The 18035-nt window shown below is 43.6% G+C and overlaps 1 protein-coding gene across 1 annotated transcript in view; it reads left to right on the forward strand.

The window, feature by feature from the left end:
- SERAC1 (serine active site containing 1) overlaps window positions 1-18035 on the forward strand; it is a 53980-nt gene that overhangs the window by 25821 nt on the left and 10124 nt on the right. The window contains exons 7-12 of the mRNA XM_026649734.1: window positions 1251-1372; window positions 8152-8280; window positions 10661-10774; window positions 13908-14070; window positions 15809-15959; window positions 17520-17661. Of these exons, the coding sequence (XP_026505519.1) occupies window positions 1251-1372; window positions 8152-8280; window positions 10661-10774; window positions 13908-14070; window positions 15809-15959; window positions 17520-17661 (821 nt within the window). The remainder of the gene's footprint in view (window positions 1-1250; window positions 1373-8151; window positions 8281-10660; window positions 10775-13907; window positions 14071-15808; window positions 15960-17519; window positions 17662-18035) is intronic.

The following is an 18035-nucleotide window of genomic DNA, read 5'->3' on the forward strand; positions in this document are numbered from 1 at the left end:
GCGACCCTGGCCGGAGCTCCGGCCGGAGTGCAGCCCGCCCCCAGGAATCGGGCCCCGCTCTTGCTAAAGCCGGCCCTGCAAGTGGTTTAAACCAAATGTTTCACAGGTGGTCATTGACTGAGTGTTCCTCATGTTCTGGATCCCTTATTTGAGACCTTATGGTCTGATTTGGAGAAGCGCTGAGTGCTCAGAGCTGCCACTGAAGTCAATGAGTGCTGTGCTTTGAACATATTTAGTAATTATGTAATGCTAAATAATCCGAAAAATCAGATCCTAAGTGTTTTATATTGGGCACCTTAAATTAGTAGATACTTTTGATCTTTATTTCTCTGTGCCCAACTCCCCTTCTATAAATTGGAGGTAATACTCCCTTTCTTCCTAGGAGTTTTTGATGCTAGATTAATGTATGTGAAGTACTCAGGTAGTATAGTGATGAGTGTCATAGAAAACTTCATAAGGAAATTAATAAATCTGTCTTCGAACAGTGTTTGACCAGAGTGCAGTAAACAAGACCTGGGGCCATACATTGAACAATGAGGATAAAACAAAATATTGAGTAGCTGCTCATTAAGTGAGCACAGTCTGTGCATTGAATGAGGTGGGGGTCCTATGGAAAAAATAGTATGTGATTATGTAATTAAAAACAGTATCATAATGCATAGACATTCTGAAGGTTGCATAGGCTACGTTAATTCTGGCATTTCCTAATTTTTGGCTGCTTGACTTTGCCACCTTAAATAATGTTAATTAAATGTAGTTTTTTGTGTGTAAGTCTTTGCACCACCAGGGTCTAAGATGCTATATTTCTAAAATATTATATGTAGCATAACACTATTCAAAAATCTTTCAGATTTCAAAGTTTTGTCTGAACCAAGACCACAGGCCTGAGTGCAAGCATAGCCTTGGTTTGTGATTTTTGTTTTCCTTTCAAAGCACTAACTCTAAACACTTGCTATCACATATGATTGGCTAGTGTCTGAAATTCTTTATTACAGTGTCACATTTTGGCCTAAAAGGATTAATTAATGCCTGAAGTTAAAATGTCATTTTCGTTTTGTGTTGATCTGACAACCCATTTATTTTTCCACTTTAGAGTTTGTGACTACAGAATCATGGAAAACTTGTGTGGATTGCAGTAATATTGTTCTATTTGTATTCATATTTTCAAAGTACTATGGAAATCACAACTAAAATTAATTGAAATATTCAAGGCTAGTTTTGGCCATAACATCTACCTTCTCTTACTACAGATTATCAATATAGGACGGTTGCCCAAGCCTGTGATCAGAGGACTGTGATCGGTTTGGCCCGATCCAAGGATATTGATCTTCGTTTTTTTTTGCCACCACCTCCCTTACCAAAAGTAAAAGATGTAAGTAAATGAAAATGTGAGTAATTAGTTGAATCTAGTCACTTTTGGTGACAAAAGTCACAACAGTGTTTTGAGGTGAATTGGACTACTCCTACTCCTAATTTTATTTATAATTATCGCCATTCCGACTGCCCCACCTGCCCCCCCCGCCCCCCCAGCACTTGTAGTATAGTACGATTAAGGGCTTGTCTGCACTTCCAGCTCTGCAGCTGTGCCCCTGTAGCACTTAGTGAAGGTGCTACCTCTGCTGACAGGAGAATTTCTCTCATCTGCGTAGTTTCTCCACCTCCCCGTGTGGTGGTAGCTATGTTGACAGAGATGCCCTCCTGTTGACATAGTGCTGTCTACACCAGTAGTTAGGTCAGTATAATTGTTTCCACACCCCTGAGCGACATAGTTATACCAACACAACTTCGTAGGGTGGATCAGGGCTAAATCTTACACCAGAACCTTCATTAAGTTAGAGTTTAGGTTGATGAAATGCACTGCATGTCAACACAATCAGTAAGAGTCAGGGAAATAATGAGCTAAGCAGACATTTCACATTCAGAACAATCTCAGGTCACATCTTAACTTCCCAAGCCACGCAGATTTTACAGATCCTCGGGACGCTTTAGATGCAGTTCTCCTACCTGTCCCTTCCCTGTTGCTTTTACCAAAAATGAGCTCCTTCAGCCTGGATTTGTTAACCACTTGGGCATGCTGTAAAGCCCATCTTCCTCCCAGGCATTTGAGTAGGGCTGAACTCAGGGCAGGAGGGTTTTTATTTTATTCTTATATTAACTGGTTGGTATCTATTTATATGTCAAGGTGGGTTGAGCAGTCCTTGTATATTGTATTCTGTATTTAATATATGGAATGGGCCCAGGGCTGGGCACCTGTAGAGGATTTTTGTAAATCTAATAAAATGAATCCTTATCATGGGCAACATGTCCATTCTAAGCCTCAAGACTTGCAAAATTAGATATGGCATGTAGCAGTGATGTTCTGTAGCTTTGCACTGTCAGGTTTATCACCCTTGGAATGTGATATGACCAGTGTGAATAAAAATTGAATTTTTTAAAAATAAAAAAATGGATTTTTTATTTAAATCAGATTTTTTAAAATTAAATACAATTTTATTTAAAAAAAAAACCATTTAAAATTAACTTTGAAATTGGCAATCTGTATTGAGGCCTAAACCTCTTATAATCTGTTAAAATAATTTAAAGCAATACATGTTTGCAGTCAAATTTTAAAGGAAGTCAGACCACTGTACTAAGGGAAGGCCCTGGCTAAGCACTTGGAACCAGAGTTTGTTGAGGTGGTAAACCATCTTTTAACAGCAGTAGCCTCTTCTGCAAGTGTAGAGAGAATATTTTCTTCATTTCAATTTATTCAGCTACTTCAGTTTATGACCGATTGCAGCTGTGTGCACTATTTTAAAGAGACCCTATTGTATTTTGTTTATGAGTGGTTAATGTAATATGTATGATTGTGGGCCAGGGATTGTAGGCCGCTTGGGTGCGGGAGGGTAGGTAGAGGAGGATTACCACAGCTCCTACAGGAACTAAAAACAGTGGGGGGTGATTAAGGCTAGTCTCTGAAACTGCAAACAACTCCAGAGCCGTACTACCTGCTGGGGTGGCTTGCATATACTGGCTCTAAATGGATTTTCCATAGACCAACAAACAAACAAAGGGCTTTTGGTATAAAAAGGGTGGGTTTAAACCAACATAGGGCCTTCTTTTGATTTGGGAAATGGACAGGACCTTCTGTCCAAGGTGGGGCCCAACTAGGGTGACCAGATGTCCCGATTTTATAGGGACAGTCCCAATATCTGGGGCTTTGTCTTATATAGGCACCTATTACCCCCACCCCCGTCCCGATTTTTCACATTTGCTGTCTCGTCACCCTAGGCCCAACCCTTGTGGAAGGTTTGGAAAGACTTTGGGCAGCTAGGGCCCCATGAGACTGATGGGTGACATCTGGTAGGGTTACCATTCGTCCGGACATGTCCGGCTTTTTGAGCTAAAAATAGCGTCCGGGGGGAATTTGTAAATGTCCGGACTTCCCCCTCCATGCAGAGCGCGCGGCTAACAGTGCAGCCGGCCGGATGGTGCCACTTACATGGGGCTCCGACAGCCAGAGAGAGCCCCTCCTCTCCCCTGCAGCAGAGATCACTCCCTCCCTTCCTCCCTCCCTGCATTCGCAGATCGCCTCCGGCAGTCTGGAGCTCCTCCCCCGCTGCCCAGCGTGCCGGGACGAACGGCTCAGGTCGTTCCTGAGCAAGTTCACAGAGACGTTAGGCGAAGGCCAACAAGGGGGCCAGGGGGTCGGAGAAGGGGCAGGGAGGTTCTGGAGGGGGCAGTCAAGAGACGGGGGGGTCGGGAGTTCGGGGGGGGGCTTTTTTGGGGGGGGTGGATAAGGTTTTGGGCAGTCAGGGTACAGGTAGGGGGTAGGCTCCTGGGGGGCAGTTAGGGTGGGGGGGTCTTAGGAGGGGGCAGTTAGGGGACAAGGAACAGGGAGGCTTAGGTAGGGGGTGGGGTTCTGGAGGGCAGTTAGGAGCAGGGGTCCCAGGAGGGGGCAGTCAGGGGACAGGGAGCAGAGGGGTTTAGATGGGTCGGGAGTTCTGGGGGGGGCTGTCAGGGGGTGGGGAGTGGTTGGATGGGGCGTGGGAGTCCCAGGGGTCTGTCTGGGGGTGGGGCTGTGGATAAGGGTTGGGGCAGTCAGGGTACAGGTAGGGTCCTAGGGGGCCAGTTAGGATGGGGGGAGGGTCTCAGGAAGGGGCAGTCAGGGGACAAGAGGCAGGGAGGCTTAGGTAGGGGGTGGAGTCCTGTGGGGCAGTTAGGGGCAGGGGTCCCAGGAGGGGGCAGTCAGGGGACAAGGAGCGGGAGGAGGGTTGGGGGTTCTGAGGGGGGCGGGAAGTGGGAGGGGCAGGGGCGGGGCTAGGGCAGGATGGGGGCGGGGCTCCTCCCGTCCTCTTTTTTGCTTGCTGAAATATGGTAACCCTACATCTGGTAACTTTTAGCATGCATATAGGAATGTTTATTGTTTTTCATATGTTGCCTCTGTAATGCTTTTACCCTAAGAATAAATGTATTTTGCTTTGTGAAGGCTGGCTGGTAACTGGTATACGTTGTTGTAGCCCCTGGAGAAAGGCTAATCACAGGTGCTAGACCCTGGTCAGACTTTCTGGGGAAATCACAGTGAGATGCAGAGGAACTGCAAACCTGAACATGGTGGCCAGAAACAATCAGTTCAGTTCATAAACTTCAGTTAATAATACATCCTTTGTTTAATAAATCAGTTAGCTTTAAATGCAGATCATGATTTGAAAAGAACTTTCTCATTTATTCAGTACTTTTAAGGTAGCTTTATTTAATAAAACAAAATGTACAGTGCTGTTTTTGTGCATTTTTAATTGAATTTGAATTTCCATTCAAATAGATTTTGACACAAATCACAAGTAAAAAATTAATTATCTAGTAAATAAGAAATGCATCACTCAAGATTTTCTAATGTAATAAAAAAGGGAGACTGTAAGAATCTGAATTAAATGTAAATTAAGCTATGTAATTGCTTAAATACATATGTATAAATCTAGTATACCCTGGTTAGCAAAAAGAAACACCAAATTTAATATAAAGGCTATATTTAGTTACGAATCAATCTGTAGATTCTATCAATCAATATGTTTTAATGTTACCAACTAATGAGAATTAACCTTTGTGTAGAAAATAACTTAAGTACACATGCACAACACAATTGAAATCAGTTATTTAAATCAAGGTTTCTTGCTTGCTGATTTAAATCATGATTAAAATCAGTGACTTGAACAGGGTGGATTTGATTTAAATCATGATTTAAATCACTAGTCAGGAAGACTCGATTTAATCATGGATTTCTACATAAAAGTGCATTCTTGTTCGTTGTTATAACCTTAATACATATTCTTCACAACTCAGAGATTTCATTTTTAGAAGGTACACACTACATTTTTAAAGTGATTTATTTTGAAAACTTTTCAGATTAGTTTTACAGCTATATCAGGAAATGAATGATTGTTTGGTTATGTCATTTCCCAAAGGTAATTGAAGCAGATATTTATGAAGTCACTGGGAGGTGAACTATCTCCAGTTCAACAGGTTAATCATTAATGTTTGGAGGATTTTCTTGCCATGCTGTATTAGGAGGAGAACATCATCAGACAGACATTTAAATTGTTTTGTTTAACTAAAACAACAACGTTATGTATTCTGGTTTTTTTTTCTTCAACAGCAAACATATAATATTTTAACAAAACAAGCATATGAATTTTTGAATTTAGCTAAACATTCAAGTTTTTTAAAATCAGGTTTGTTTTTGTTAAAATTGTTTTAAACTAAAATAGTTAAATGAAATATATATATTTTTAAAAACAAAAATTAAATTGACTATGTCAGCCAGGTCAACATGAGAAACTTAATATTAATATTGTCTTCTGCAGCTAACTCAGTCGTCTTCAACTTCATTTTCCTGTTTGTTCATAATCTGGAAAAGAAAAACAAGCTTTCCTGCTTTTTCAGGTCCCAAACGATTTCTCAATTTGGAATGAATTAGTCCAAAGGAAGAAAACATTCTTTCAACACCGGCAGAAGAAGCTACTGCTGTTAAAAGTGAGATGATCACTTCAACAGTCTCTGAATCCAAGTGATTAAGTGACTTCCACCAGTTCATTGGTGTGACTTTCTTTAAAACATCATGAGCAAACATATATTTCTTGAATGGTTCTTATTCCCAAACTGGGTCTCTGTTACGTCCCGCTGCCATTATAGGTTTTCCCATCTAGTGAGAGAATGGTATGGTAGATCTCAAATCAATGAAGGCTACACTCAGAAAGACCTCAAGACTTCTGGAATATGCTGCTCAACAGTTTCACTTTTGTTTCTACTACCTGTCCCTCCCTTCTCACGTTTATCTCCAGACTTCTTCTCCTTGTCCAGATCTATTCTGCCCCCAACAATCTTCTATTCATTCAACTTTTTGAAACTTTGCACTTTTAGAGAGAGGTAAGGGATTGACTCTGTGTACACAAATTTGCAGAGGGACAATAGGGCTGAGGTCTGTTATTTCTCACCTCTATATATTATTTATTTATTTGTTTAAAAACATTTTTGCTGTTAATAAGCATGTTATCTCTGGAGACACAAATCCACAGTTTGAGAACTGCAAAACTAAGCATCTCTGATGGTATCTTCTAGACTGAGCACTGAGTCCCATTGGGTAGATAGAAAGATTAACCTAAATAATCTATACAGAAGCCCCTGGAACCACATAAGACTGGGTCCCTAATCCATGAATGATTGGAACTCATTTACAAAACTTTTCTTAAACATTACATGAATACATTGTCTCATACTATAGAATTAGAATTTATAATCCCTATTCCATGATGAGATATCTTAGAGCTATAATGTATCTTAATTAAAACTATCTTTAGATAGTTTTTTTTCCTCAAAAATAATTTTATAAAAAAAAATCTGATTTAAATAAAAAAAATCCATTTTTTTTTATTAAAAAAAAAATAATAATTGATTTTTATCCACCCTGGACTTGAATTACTTTGATTAAATCAGTCCAACGTGGATATGACCATGGGTCTAACTATTTCCAAACAGTTGAACCTCTCAGGCTTGAGGCATACTGGAGTACAGATATGTATATTTTTACTATTCCAGCTGTATAATCACTGGGTAACTGATATAGTGGATATCCGTATATAGAGGTTAGGGAGGTCTTTGCATCCTACTCATTGAGGAATTGAAGTAAAACGTTCCAGCGGCAACTGTTGGTCTGTGCATATCCATCTACCAGTGCCATAAAAGATCAAAATCATTTGAAAGCAAGGAAAGTTCCCCCATGTCTATCTCCAGAAGCACAGGATCCAAGAAAGAGAATCAAATCAAATGATATGTTCAGAGATGCTGATTTACTGGTAGGTAATTTTCATATATGAGGAAAATAAGCCAGACCAGGTTAGAATTGCCCAAGACCAAGGCTGCAGATGGAGGCAATATCAGAAAGAGGGTTCGAACTCACGAGTCACTAGCTCCAGAAATTGTATTCCGACCATTAGCTTGCATTTTTTCTCATCCTGAGTGTGTGGCCTTAGGCAAATGACTTAACCTCACTGTACCTGTTTTCCCAACCCCACCTACTTGACAGGGGTGTTTTGTGGATTTCTTAATGAATATTTGTACAAATACTTCAAAGATAAAGAAATATACAAGTGCTAACTATTTTATTTCTCTCTTTAATGCCATAATTTAATTTCTTAATCATGCTATTATTTTTGTAGTTGGTTGATGAAACCATTTAGTCTTAATCTGCACCATTATTTTTGTGGTGATCATCATGCAATTGAGGGCCAAGTTTCAAGCTTTCTTGTTGTATACCCTGGTGCTTTCCTGCTCTAAGCTCCATTTCATTTCTGTAACACAGGCCAATAGGACCCACATTTTTATTCTTCCAGACCTCATTGAAATAAAATAAGTCCTAAACCTAGAAATTTAAAGCTGACTTTCATTGAAAAATTTGCTTACCAGTAATAATAACCTGTCATTTTATAGGGCTCTACATCTTCCAAGTGCTTCACAAACATTAGCTTAGGTTGCAGAGCACTCAAACTAGGCCTTTCAGTTTACAGCATTACTTCATGTAACAATTTCTGTTGTTCCAAATCTTTGTTTGCTTTCACATAATTTCCTGCTGTGTTCCTTTGGAGAGCGTTAATGAGTATTTGTGTTCTTTTGTTACAGGATTATGCTATAGAAGATGAGCTCCGATTGTTATTGGTATCTTTACCTCAGACTGATCTTGAGCAATGTGTCCAGTACTTCACATCTCTGGCTTTAAGAGAAAGCAGTCAGACTCTAGCTGCACAAAGGGTGAGCTCTTAACTCCAGGATGGAATTATACAGAACGTTCTCTCTTTTTAAAATATGTATTTATTTAAGGTATAATTTTATAATATTAGAGTGGGTGAAGCTTTCCCTTTCCACACCCCATGGTGCTTCTGCTCCACTAGGACTGAGACTCTTTGTGGGGTTATGCAAAGATGAGGGAGAGCTTGTTCCATCCTCCCTTCCTGTTTTCACAACTGTACAGGTCTAACTACCATCTGATCCTTGCGGTTTATGCTCTCAGGCATGTTGTTGTAAAAATGAGATACGGGGCAGGAATGGTATTGTATTAATACAAATAAAAAACCTACAGTGTTTCCCCCCTTTATTATACTTTCTGTAGTTAGTAGGTTCTCCTTTGAGTGAGTCTGCACATATACATTTCACTGTAGGTTAGGGTTGCCAACTGTCTAATCAGACAAACCCAAACACCCTTGCCACGCCCTGTCCTGCCCCTTCCCTGAGGCCCCGCCCTTCTCAGAGGCCCCACCCCACTCACTCCATCCCCCCCATCTTCCCCGGTGCTTGCTCTCCCCCACCCTCACTTTCACTGGGCTGGGGCAGGGGGTTGGGGTGCAGGAGGGGGGGCAAGCTCTGGGAGCAAGTTTGGGTGCTGGAGGGGGCTCAGGGCTGGGGCAGGGGATTGGAGTGTGGGAGGTGAGGGGTGTGGGCTCTGGAAGGGAGTTTGGGTGCAGGAGGGGGCTCTGGGCTGGGGCAGGGGGTTAGAGTGTGGGAGGGGGTTTGGGGTGCAGGAGGGGGTGTGGGGTGCTGGCTCAGGGCTGGAGTAGAGGGTTGGGGTGCAGAAGGGGGTCTGGGCTCTGGCGGGGCGGCACTTACCTCGGGAGGCTCCCGGTCAGCGGTGCAGCGGGGCTAAGGCAGGGTCCCTGCCTGCCATCGCCCCGCGCTGCTCCTGAAAGCGGCCAGCACGTCCCTGCAGCCCCTGTGGGGTGGGCCAGGGGGCTCAACGTGCCGCCCCTGCCTGCAGGTATCTCCCCTGCAGCTCCCATTGGCCACAATTCCAGCCAATGGGAGCTGCGGAGTCGGTGCTTGGGGCGGGGGCAGTGTGCGGAGCCCCCCTGGCCTTCTCTACCCCTAGGCTCTGCATGGACATGCTGGCTGCTTCGGGGAACAGCACAGGGCCAGGTCAGACATGGAGACTGCCTTAGCCCCGCTGCACCGCCGGACTTTTAGTGGCCTAAAATCTCCCAATTTGGCTTCAGTAGCCTCCAGGAGATAGAGCCCAATTTTGGGAGACTCCCGGCGAAACCGGGATGGTTGGCAACACCACTGTGCGCCCAGTGCACTGAAGTTGGAGATTTTGCCAGCAGTGTCACTAGGCATTGTTAGTGCTTGTGTGCTGAGCTGAGGGCATAAAAGGGGTGTGTCTGTTGCCTCCCTCTCAGTTCTTTCTCGCCTCCCACGGTGGGAGTAGGAGCTCCCTGTTGCTCTTTAGCTTCAATTCACCAGCTTAAAAAAATTACTGTATATGGTTGTATAGTATTAGCTTTGTCTTAGTGTGTTAGTATACAAGCCTTTTTCCAGACATATGCCAGTTCTCAAACCTCCCGAGATGATGTCAGCTTTGGCAAGTTGGTATTCCAGTCTCTTTTCAAATAATCTGAAGTCCAACCACCTGTAAGGAAACTGCTGGTGAGTCACCTACAGAGTAATGTATATATGCACAATCACTCAAGGGAGAAAAAACATAGGTGTTGGAACTAGGGGTGTGGGGGTGCTGCAGCAACACTGGCTTGAAGTGGTTCCCATCATATACAGGGTTTACAGTTTGGTTCAATGGCTGTCAGCACCCCCACTATAAAAATTGTTCCAGCACCCCTGGTTACTTACCCTGTTGCTCTTTGAGATGTGTTGTGCACATATACATTCCATGACCCTCCCACCTTTCTTGCTACTTAGGACTTTAGACAGACAGTGGAGAGAAGAAATGGAAAGGGGGGCAATGGACATGCCCCTTTTATGCTCTCAGTTTAGTGCATGAGAAGAGCAGGGGAGCCTAGTGGTACTGTTTGCAAAAGTCTCTGGCTCAAGTGGATTGAGCGTACAGACACCCACAGTGGGATGTATATGTGCACAATGCATATTGAAGAACAACAGTTTCTGTACAGGTAAGTGACTGTTTTCTATAAAAGCTACTGATCTAATGGACTGTTGTATTTGTTTTTCCTTTATAAATATTAGAATATTTCAGAACATATAGGGATATATTAATGTAATACACATAAGAGCACTTGGTATAACAGCTTTACAGGCTGTTGCACGCTTCACTTTAAAAAAAATAACTAGAACCACTCCTCTTATTTAGCCATTTGAGATTTGAGTTGATTGTTATTGATTCTTATTCCAGGGGGGCTTGTGGTGTTTTGGAGGAAATGGGCTTCCTTATTGCGAGACTTTGAGTAAAGTCCCTTCAGAGACAGTAGAACTCTTCTGTTTACAAGCTTTAGTGCAACATTCAAAGGTAATCCATGTATACAGCTATAATTGAACAGCTGTATTGATAAACTTTCCTTTCTGATCTTGCCTTTTGCATGTGTGGGATGCGGGGGGAAGCTGCCTTCACAACCTTCCCAATATCGTTTCCTCCCCCAAACCACTGAGGTGCTGTTCACAGGATTGGAATCCATGTATGAGTGGGGGTGGAGTGGGAGGTTTGTGGGGACTGTCCACAGGATCTATCATTGTCTCCCACTACAACCATGGATATTCTCCTTCAGTGATGGAGATTCCCTTTTAAGGAGTTCCCCCGGGCATCTATGGGAAAGAGTGGGGGGGGGGTGCGTGGGGTAGCATGGATCTTCCAGTGTTGGTGGCAGGCCCTACAGTTGATTTCACGGTGGGGCACACCCAGGGAATAGTCAGGGATAAACTTTATGAGGAGGCCCTTGTGAAGTATTCCTCTACTACTTTGTTGTTGTTCCATATTCTGACGCCAGTGCCTCTACCCTGCATAGTGGTAACAGCTATCCAAGGCTGTACATGTCAACTCCTCAGTGGAGGACATATCAGTTATGTGGAGTCTGGGTATATTCTAAGAATAACTTGTTTTATTTACGCACGCACATCAATCCTGGAACAGACATGGTCATATAGGCAGTCCCTTCTTTCAGGAATATCAGCGCTTGTCTACACAACAAAGCATGCCAGAGGGGTAAAGCGCACTAACGCTTGGTGTGTTCTAAAAGCTACTTAGTTCGCATGAATGTAGCAGGACCTACATGGGGCAATTAGAGTGCTTAACAAATCACATCCCTCTAGTGCATTTTGCTGGTGCCCTGTAGACAAGCCCTCAGTCTAAGACTAAGGTGGACTTTCCAGAGAGCAACTCTGTATTATGAATTAACTCTGATCAGAGACCAAGGCAGAGAGCAAACTCTCCTACTGCTCGCACTGCAGCTCTTCCTCCCAAGGATCATTGCCTCTACACAGAATCTTGCATAACAAAAACTAACAACAATACAGCATGTCTTCCCAACATTGAACATTTACTTGCACACTAAGAAAAAGAAAGTGGAAGACTATGTGTAACAGCGTCACCTGGTGACACTTGCCATAACAATATTAATTACTCAAGAAAGACTGCAGGTAGAACATAGCTAAAATCAGAAGCTGAATAAATACATATTGAAAAAAATCCACTAAGCTAAATTTATGGTAGGGAAGAGCAAAGAGCACAGTACTCAGCCACAGCACAGTATTCAACACTATAATAGAAACGTTCATGTCACCAGCATCCAGGGGTGAAAGTAACTTAAAGGACTTACCGGTACTCTGGAGTCCTTAGGAGGGAGCGGGTCCTCAACCGGAAGAGGCTTGGCCTTTAAATCCCTCAGCGCTTTAAATCAGTATTTAAAGGGCCCAGGGCTGGGGCTGTGGTAGCAGCAGCTGGGAGCCCCGGGCCCTTTAAATTACCCCCAGAGCTACCAGCTGCAGAGGTGGCTGGGAGCCCCAGGGGTGATTTAAAGGGCCTGGGGCTCCAGCTGCCACTACTGCAGCAGAGCCCCGGGCACTTTAAATCACCATTGGAGGGGGCTCTGGGCTGCCGCCGCTACCCTGGGCCCCGGCCTCGGGCGGAGCTTTAAAGGGACTGGGGCTTCGCTTCAGTATCGGCAGCCGGGGCCGGGAGCCCCTGGCCCTTTAAATCACTGCCAGAGCCCCACCGCCGCTACCCCAGGGATCCAGCAGCGGGACTCGGGTGGTGATTTAAAGGGCCCCAGAGGGTAGCGGCAGTGGGAGCCCTGGGCCCTTTAAATCGCCACCCAAGCCGCGCTGCCGGAGCCCCGGGGTAGCAGCGGCGGCCGGGGGCTCCGGCGGTGATTTAAAGGGCCCGGGGCTCCGGATGCCGCTACCGCCCTGGGCCCTTTAAATTGTCCCCGGAGCCCTGCTGCTGGAGCCCTGGGGTAGCTGTGGCAGGGCTGCGGCAGCAAGTTAAAGGGCCTGGGGCAGTAGTGGCAGCTGAGCCCCGGGCCCTTTAAATTGCCGCTGGAGCCCCGCTGGCCCTACCCCAGGGCTCTGGCAGGCTCCGTGGACGATTTAAAGGGCCTGGGGCGGTAGCGGCTACCTAAGCGCTGGACCCTTTAAATCGTCCACGGAGCCCTGCTGCCGGAGCCCTGGGGAGGTGGCGGCAGGGCTCCGGCGACTATTTTAAGGGCCGGGGCGGTAGCGGCTGCTGGAGCCCCGGACCCTTTAAATAGCCACCAGAGCCTTGCCGCCGCTACCCCAGGGCTCCGGGGACAATTTAAAGGGCCTGGGGCGGTAGCTACGGCAGGCACCCCAGGGCCTTTAAATCACCGCCTGAGCCCCGCCGCCTCTTCCCCAGGGCTCCGGCAGCAGGGCTCTGGCAGCAATTTAAAGGGCCCGGGGCTCCAGCAGCCGCTACCGCCCCGGCCCTTTAAATTGCCGCAGGGGAAGCTGATCGGCCCCGGTACCTGCTTACTTTCACCTCTGCCAGCATCTATTCAACAGCAATGGTCCACAGTATGGCTCATAAATGTGCAGTCATCTGCCTACATTGGTTTCTGTTGCTGCCATGAAGATCTGTAATGACAGAAGCACTGTTTAGAATAATGTTACCTTTTTGAATGAAAAAGGATTACAAGAGAGTGTTCGAGCGGGTAGGTGTGCAGAATAAGTGGTACCAGCTTACACAATGCTTTAGAAAAAGTGGGCAGTTGTGTTATGGAGAATTGTGGTCTTAGGATCTGATCCTGCAAGGTGTCAAGCATCCTCAGGTCCCATTACTTCAGTGGGAGAAAACTGGAAGTGCTCAGCCCCTTCCCAATATTGGGCTGTCAAGTTGGAATGATTGTGCAGTTTGCATGCTAAAATTTTTGACTCCATTTCTGAGTTCGTGGCATTCAATAAAAATAAGTATTTCATAGTTCTTATAATTTCTTAAATTGTTAAACTGAAAGATTTAAGCATAACATAAAAACAAATCCTAGATTAAGTAAGAATTTCTGCATATGATGTGGATATAGTACTTAGTAGCTTTAATGGAGACTATGTACAGAGAGCTTCTCAGGAAACTTTTGCAGATTTGGATGTTTGCACGACTTCCACTTAGTATCACTGAATTTACTGTAAAATGCTAGGTTTCTACTCATTGTGATAAAATTGAAGCAAATGGAGGTCTTCAGCTACTACAGAGGATATACCAGCTTCGTAACGATTCTGCAAAAATACAAAGGAACATAATTCGCATCATTGGAAATATGGCTTTGGATGAACGTCTTCATTCATCCATAGTACGTGCAGGTAAAAAGAAAGCAAACGTAAGCAATCTTGATGCAATATTTATGTTCTAAATTTGTAAGTTAATTTACTACTTTTGTAAAATACACAGGATCAATAGTGCTGGAGGCAGAAGTCCTATTCATTTACAGACCAAAGCAGCATGGTCAGTGTTACTGCAAACTTGCCTCATCCCTACAGTCAGAGTCATTATAAATCATTGATGAAGGTTCAGAATTTGGGCTTAGTTCAGCTAAACATCAGAATTGGGATGTTTTTATGAATCTCTTGGCGTTCCTCCTCACAAACTCTATCTACCCAATAGTGCCTAGATTTCCTTACTGGCTGTGATTTCTTCTTGTAAGGAGGCCAAGTAGGTCTGTTCCTTCGCCGTCTGGAGTGAACAGGCCAGTCCATCAATTTCCTCTTTTTGAAGTAGATCTAGTAACTTCTACCTGGTCTTGCTGCTCTGTCTCTTTTTAACGGGCTCTCTTTGGAGTTTGTGCCCAGCATGCACCTGGGGATTGTGGAATTCTTTATGTTGTGAAATCCTTCCTTCTGTTTCTGTGAGAATCGTGCTTAATCCCTGAGACTGGAGGAAGAGATTGTTAGAGAACAGATATTCACAATCCTTTAATGCTCTCTGCTGTATACATTTCAAAGGATGTACTAATTTTTAAAGAGAACTCCATAGAAGAGCTACTGGGTCTTGGCAGTCCAGAACTGGGAAGAAGACTACTTGTTTGTCCCCATAAAATGCTTACCAGGGTGGATAAGAGAAAAGGGCCCGTGAGGCCAGTAATTCTGTCTTCCCATGTTAGGACTGCCAGCACAGGAAGAAGAGGAAAGAGAATGGTAGAAGAGGTATTGGCTCATATTGGGCTCTCTGAGGGGGTGTGGGTATCCTTAGCTCAATGTTTTTTGACCCTTCAGAAAGGTTCAGTTTAAGTGATATTTTAAACAAACTATTTTTGCCATTTTTTGCTATTATAATACAGAGAAGTGGAAAAAGATGATTTGATAATGTTCTCTTAAGGACTTTCATTTTACACAAACCTTTGAAATATATCCTACTTCTAAAATCAATTTACATTCCTATGTGTCTTTCATAATTTTCTTGTAATTTTTATTAATTCTGAAAGGTATTTGTTTTCAAACAGGTGACGTATGCAGCTCATCTATTCCTTTTCCTTATTTCTGCTGTGAATTACTAATCCTGAATCTGTGACATTTCAGTCATACTTTGTCTTTTTTTCTCCTTTCTTCTCCCTGCCCATCAGATGTTGGAGGTCTCTTATTCTACTGGGCTACTGGGGAGGTGCCATTTCTTTTCTCTACCTTTCTCACATCTTGAGTGCTTGAGGGATTTGGGGATTTACTCCCTTGCTCCTTTCCCCCTCCCTCTTCCTTTTGGGTGATGGGAGAAATTGAAGGGGGGTACACACTCGTCTTCTTGAGAGAGAGAGTGCTCTGATCACCAGTTGGAGTCAGAGATTAATTGCGTACCACATCACTGTGGAATATTTTTGGCACAGTTCAGTGCATTACACAGGTGCTACCATCCAGCACTGGCTACAGTCCGAGGCAAGATACCTGGATTGAAATAGGGTTTGTTCTAGCATTGCAGTTCTTATGCTCCTACAATTATTTTGGCAAACATCATTTTAAATGAGAAAAGCCATTCTGCAATCATAGTTCAGATAATAGTTTCTTAGTAATTAACAGCCAATGAAAGATGTGTTTTGTTTTATTTTTAAACTAGGTTGGGTTTCCATACTAGCTGAAGCAATGAAGTCTCCTCATGTCATTCAGTCTTCACATGCATCCAGAGCCCTGGCTAATCTGGACAGAGAGACAGTGCAGGAAAAGTATCCAGATGGCGTATATGTTTTACATCCACAGTACCGTAGCAGGTAAAGAGGAGGGTCCTTACTCTACCACATGTTACTTCTTTTATTATTCACTTACAAAAAACTTTGTAAAGGTGGAGTTAAAGTTGCTGCTGCCCAACAGTGCTGTCTGCTGTGCCTGTCCTTCTGGAATGTAGGACTTCAGCATCTTAGACTCAAATGTTAAGGCACTAGGAAGTACTCAGTGAAAGTCTCGTCATATCTCCCTGAAAAGAATGTGAGTGTTACAAGGAAAAACAAACACAAATTTACAAAAATTGGTATATGCACATTTAAGGTATTGCTTCACATGCAACTCAGCCCTGTTGGGATGCCAGCACCATGTGGATAATTGTTTTTTTGAAAGCAAGGAATATTTGGCAAAAATGCAGGAAACTAATTGTAGGAAATTCCCTAGAGTATTGTTAGTAAAACAATTAATTGTGCTTGTGCAGCTGGAAACAAGGAGAAGAAGCAGGTGTCAACTAGCAGCAACTACTCCTTATATTAATGCCATTGCACAGGCCACATGGAAGGTTCTGTTGGATTGTATGAATAGAAATCCTGATTTAGAATTGTAGTGGGCAAAGAGACTGGTATTTTTTATTATAGAGGATAAGGTACTATGATGTTAATTTCCTATTACCGTCCCTATGGGGGCATAGTTAAGATGGTGCTGTGTCTGAAGCAGCATCTTAAAGGTGTTCTTCGTTTTTCAGTTGCTCTTGCAAAATTTGTAAGGATTTTACTGTCTCCGAGCATACCAGTAAAATACTCTTTGGCCCACTTGGTGAGCAGCTCCTTTTGGGTGTCTGAAGGGACAGATACCCTCTGACACCTTGATAGTGGCAAAATCTATTACAGTGCCTCAGTGTAGTACCAGGGATACCTCTATCCTTCAGTTTCTTGGTATTGGCTGGGTGTAAATTGGAGTTAGCAAAGGGAAACTTTCTTATTGCAGCAGTGAGATTCAGCAATGAGCCTCAGGGTACTTCCCACATTGGTTATGGGTTCCTCCCTCATTTAATATTCCTGCATGTGTCTTGCAGGGTAAGTGGTATTGCCGTGAGGTTTAGGTTCCCCTTCCCTCCCCCTGTTTCTAGTAAATCACACAGTTGCATTACTCACAGTGTTCCAGCATGGTGAACATTCCATGGGAATTTCACTGTTCCTTTGGATGCAGCATGAAGGGAATGGTGTTGGTTCAGTTTTCCAGCCATTTTATAAGTTGAAAATGTATCTGTTTGTGATCCATTGGTGTGCCACTAGCCTCTTAATCGGTCTGCATAACTCCAATAGCAGCAGTCTTACTGCAGACAGCTTGGATGCATTTAATGTTATCCTGTATGGACCACTTGAACTCCCTCCCTTTTCCCTAGCCCACTGTATTCTGTGTGGTTCCTCAGTTTACATTTTATTGTGTATACTACGTGTGATGATCTCCGTAACATAGATATATTGTGCAGGTTTTATTTTTTAAAAAGCACTTTGGGGTGGTTCAGGATGAAATGGCTTATGTAAATGTTAATTTTAATGTATTAAAATATGTACCCTACTTCTTTTTAAAATTCTTTCCAATATCAGTCAGCCCATTAAAGCAGACGTCCTTTTTATTCATGGTCTTTTGGGAGCAGCATTTAAAACCTGGCGGCAACAAGACATTAAACAGCCTTTGGATGTAAAGGCTTTCGAAGGGGAAGAGGTTTACAGTGAATGCTGGCCAAAGGTAGGGAGACAATAACTAATTCCCATCAGATGATTGTTTCCTCTTCAGTGAGCATTGTGGAGAGGAAAATGGAAGAAACATAGTCACACAACACACAGTCAACCTGTGGAACTCTTTGCCAGAGGATGTCATGAAGGCCAAGACTATAACAGGGTTAAAAAAACAGCTAGATAAGTTCATGGAGGATACGTCCATCAATGGCTATTAGCCAAATTGGGCAGGGATGGTGTCCCTAGCCTCTGCTTGCCAGAAGGTGGGAATGGGCAACAAGAGATGGATCACTTGATGATTCCCTGTACTGTTCATTCCCTCTGAAGCACCTGGCATTGGCCACTGTCAGAAGACAGGATACTGGGCTAGATGGACTATTGGTC

Source organism: Terrapene carolina, unplaced genomic scaffold, assembly GCF_002925995.2.
Source record: "Terrapene carolina triunguis isolate 2854851 unplaced genomic scaffold, T_m_triunguis-2.0 Scaffold85, whole genome shotgun sequence".
Taxonomy (NCBI): domain Eukaryota; kingdom Metazoa; phylum Chordata; order Testudines; family Emydidae; genus Terrapene; species Terrapene triunguis.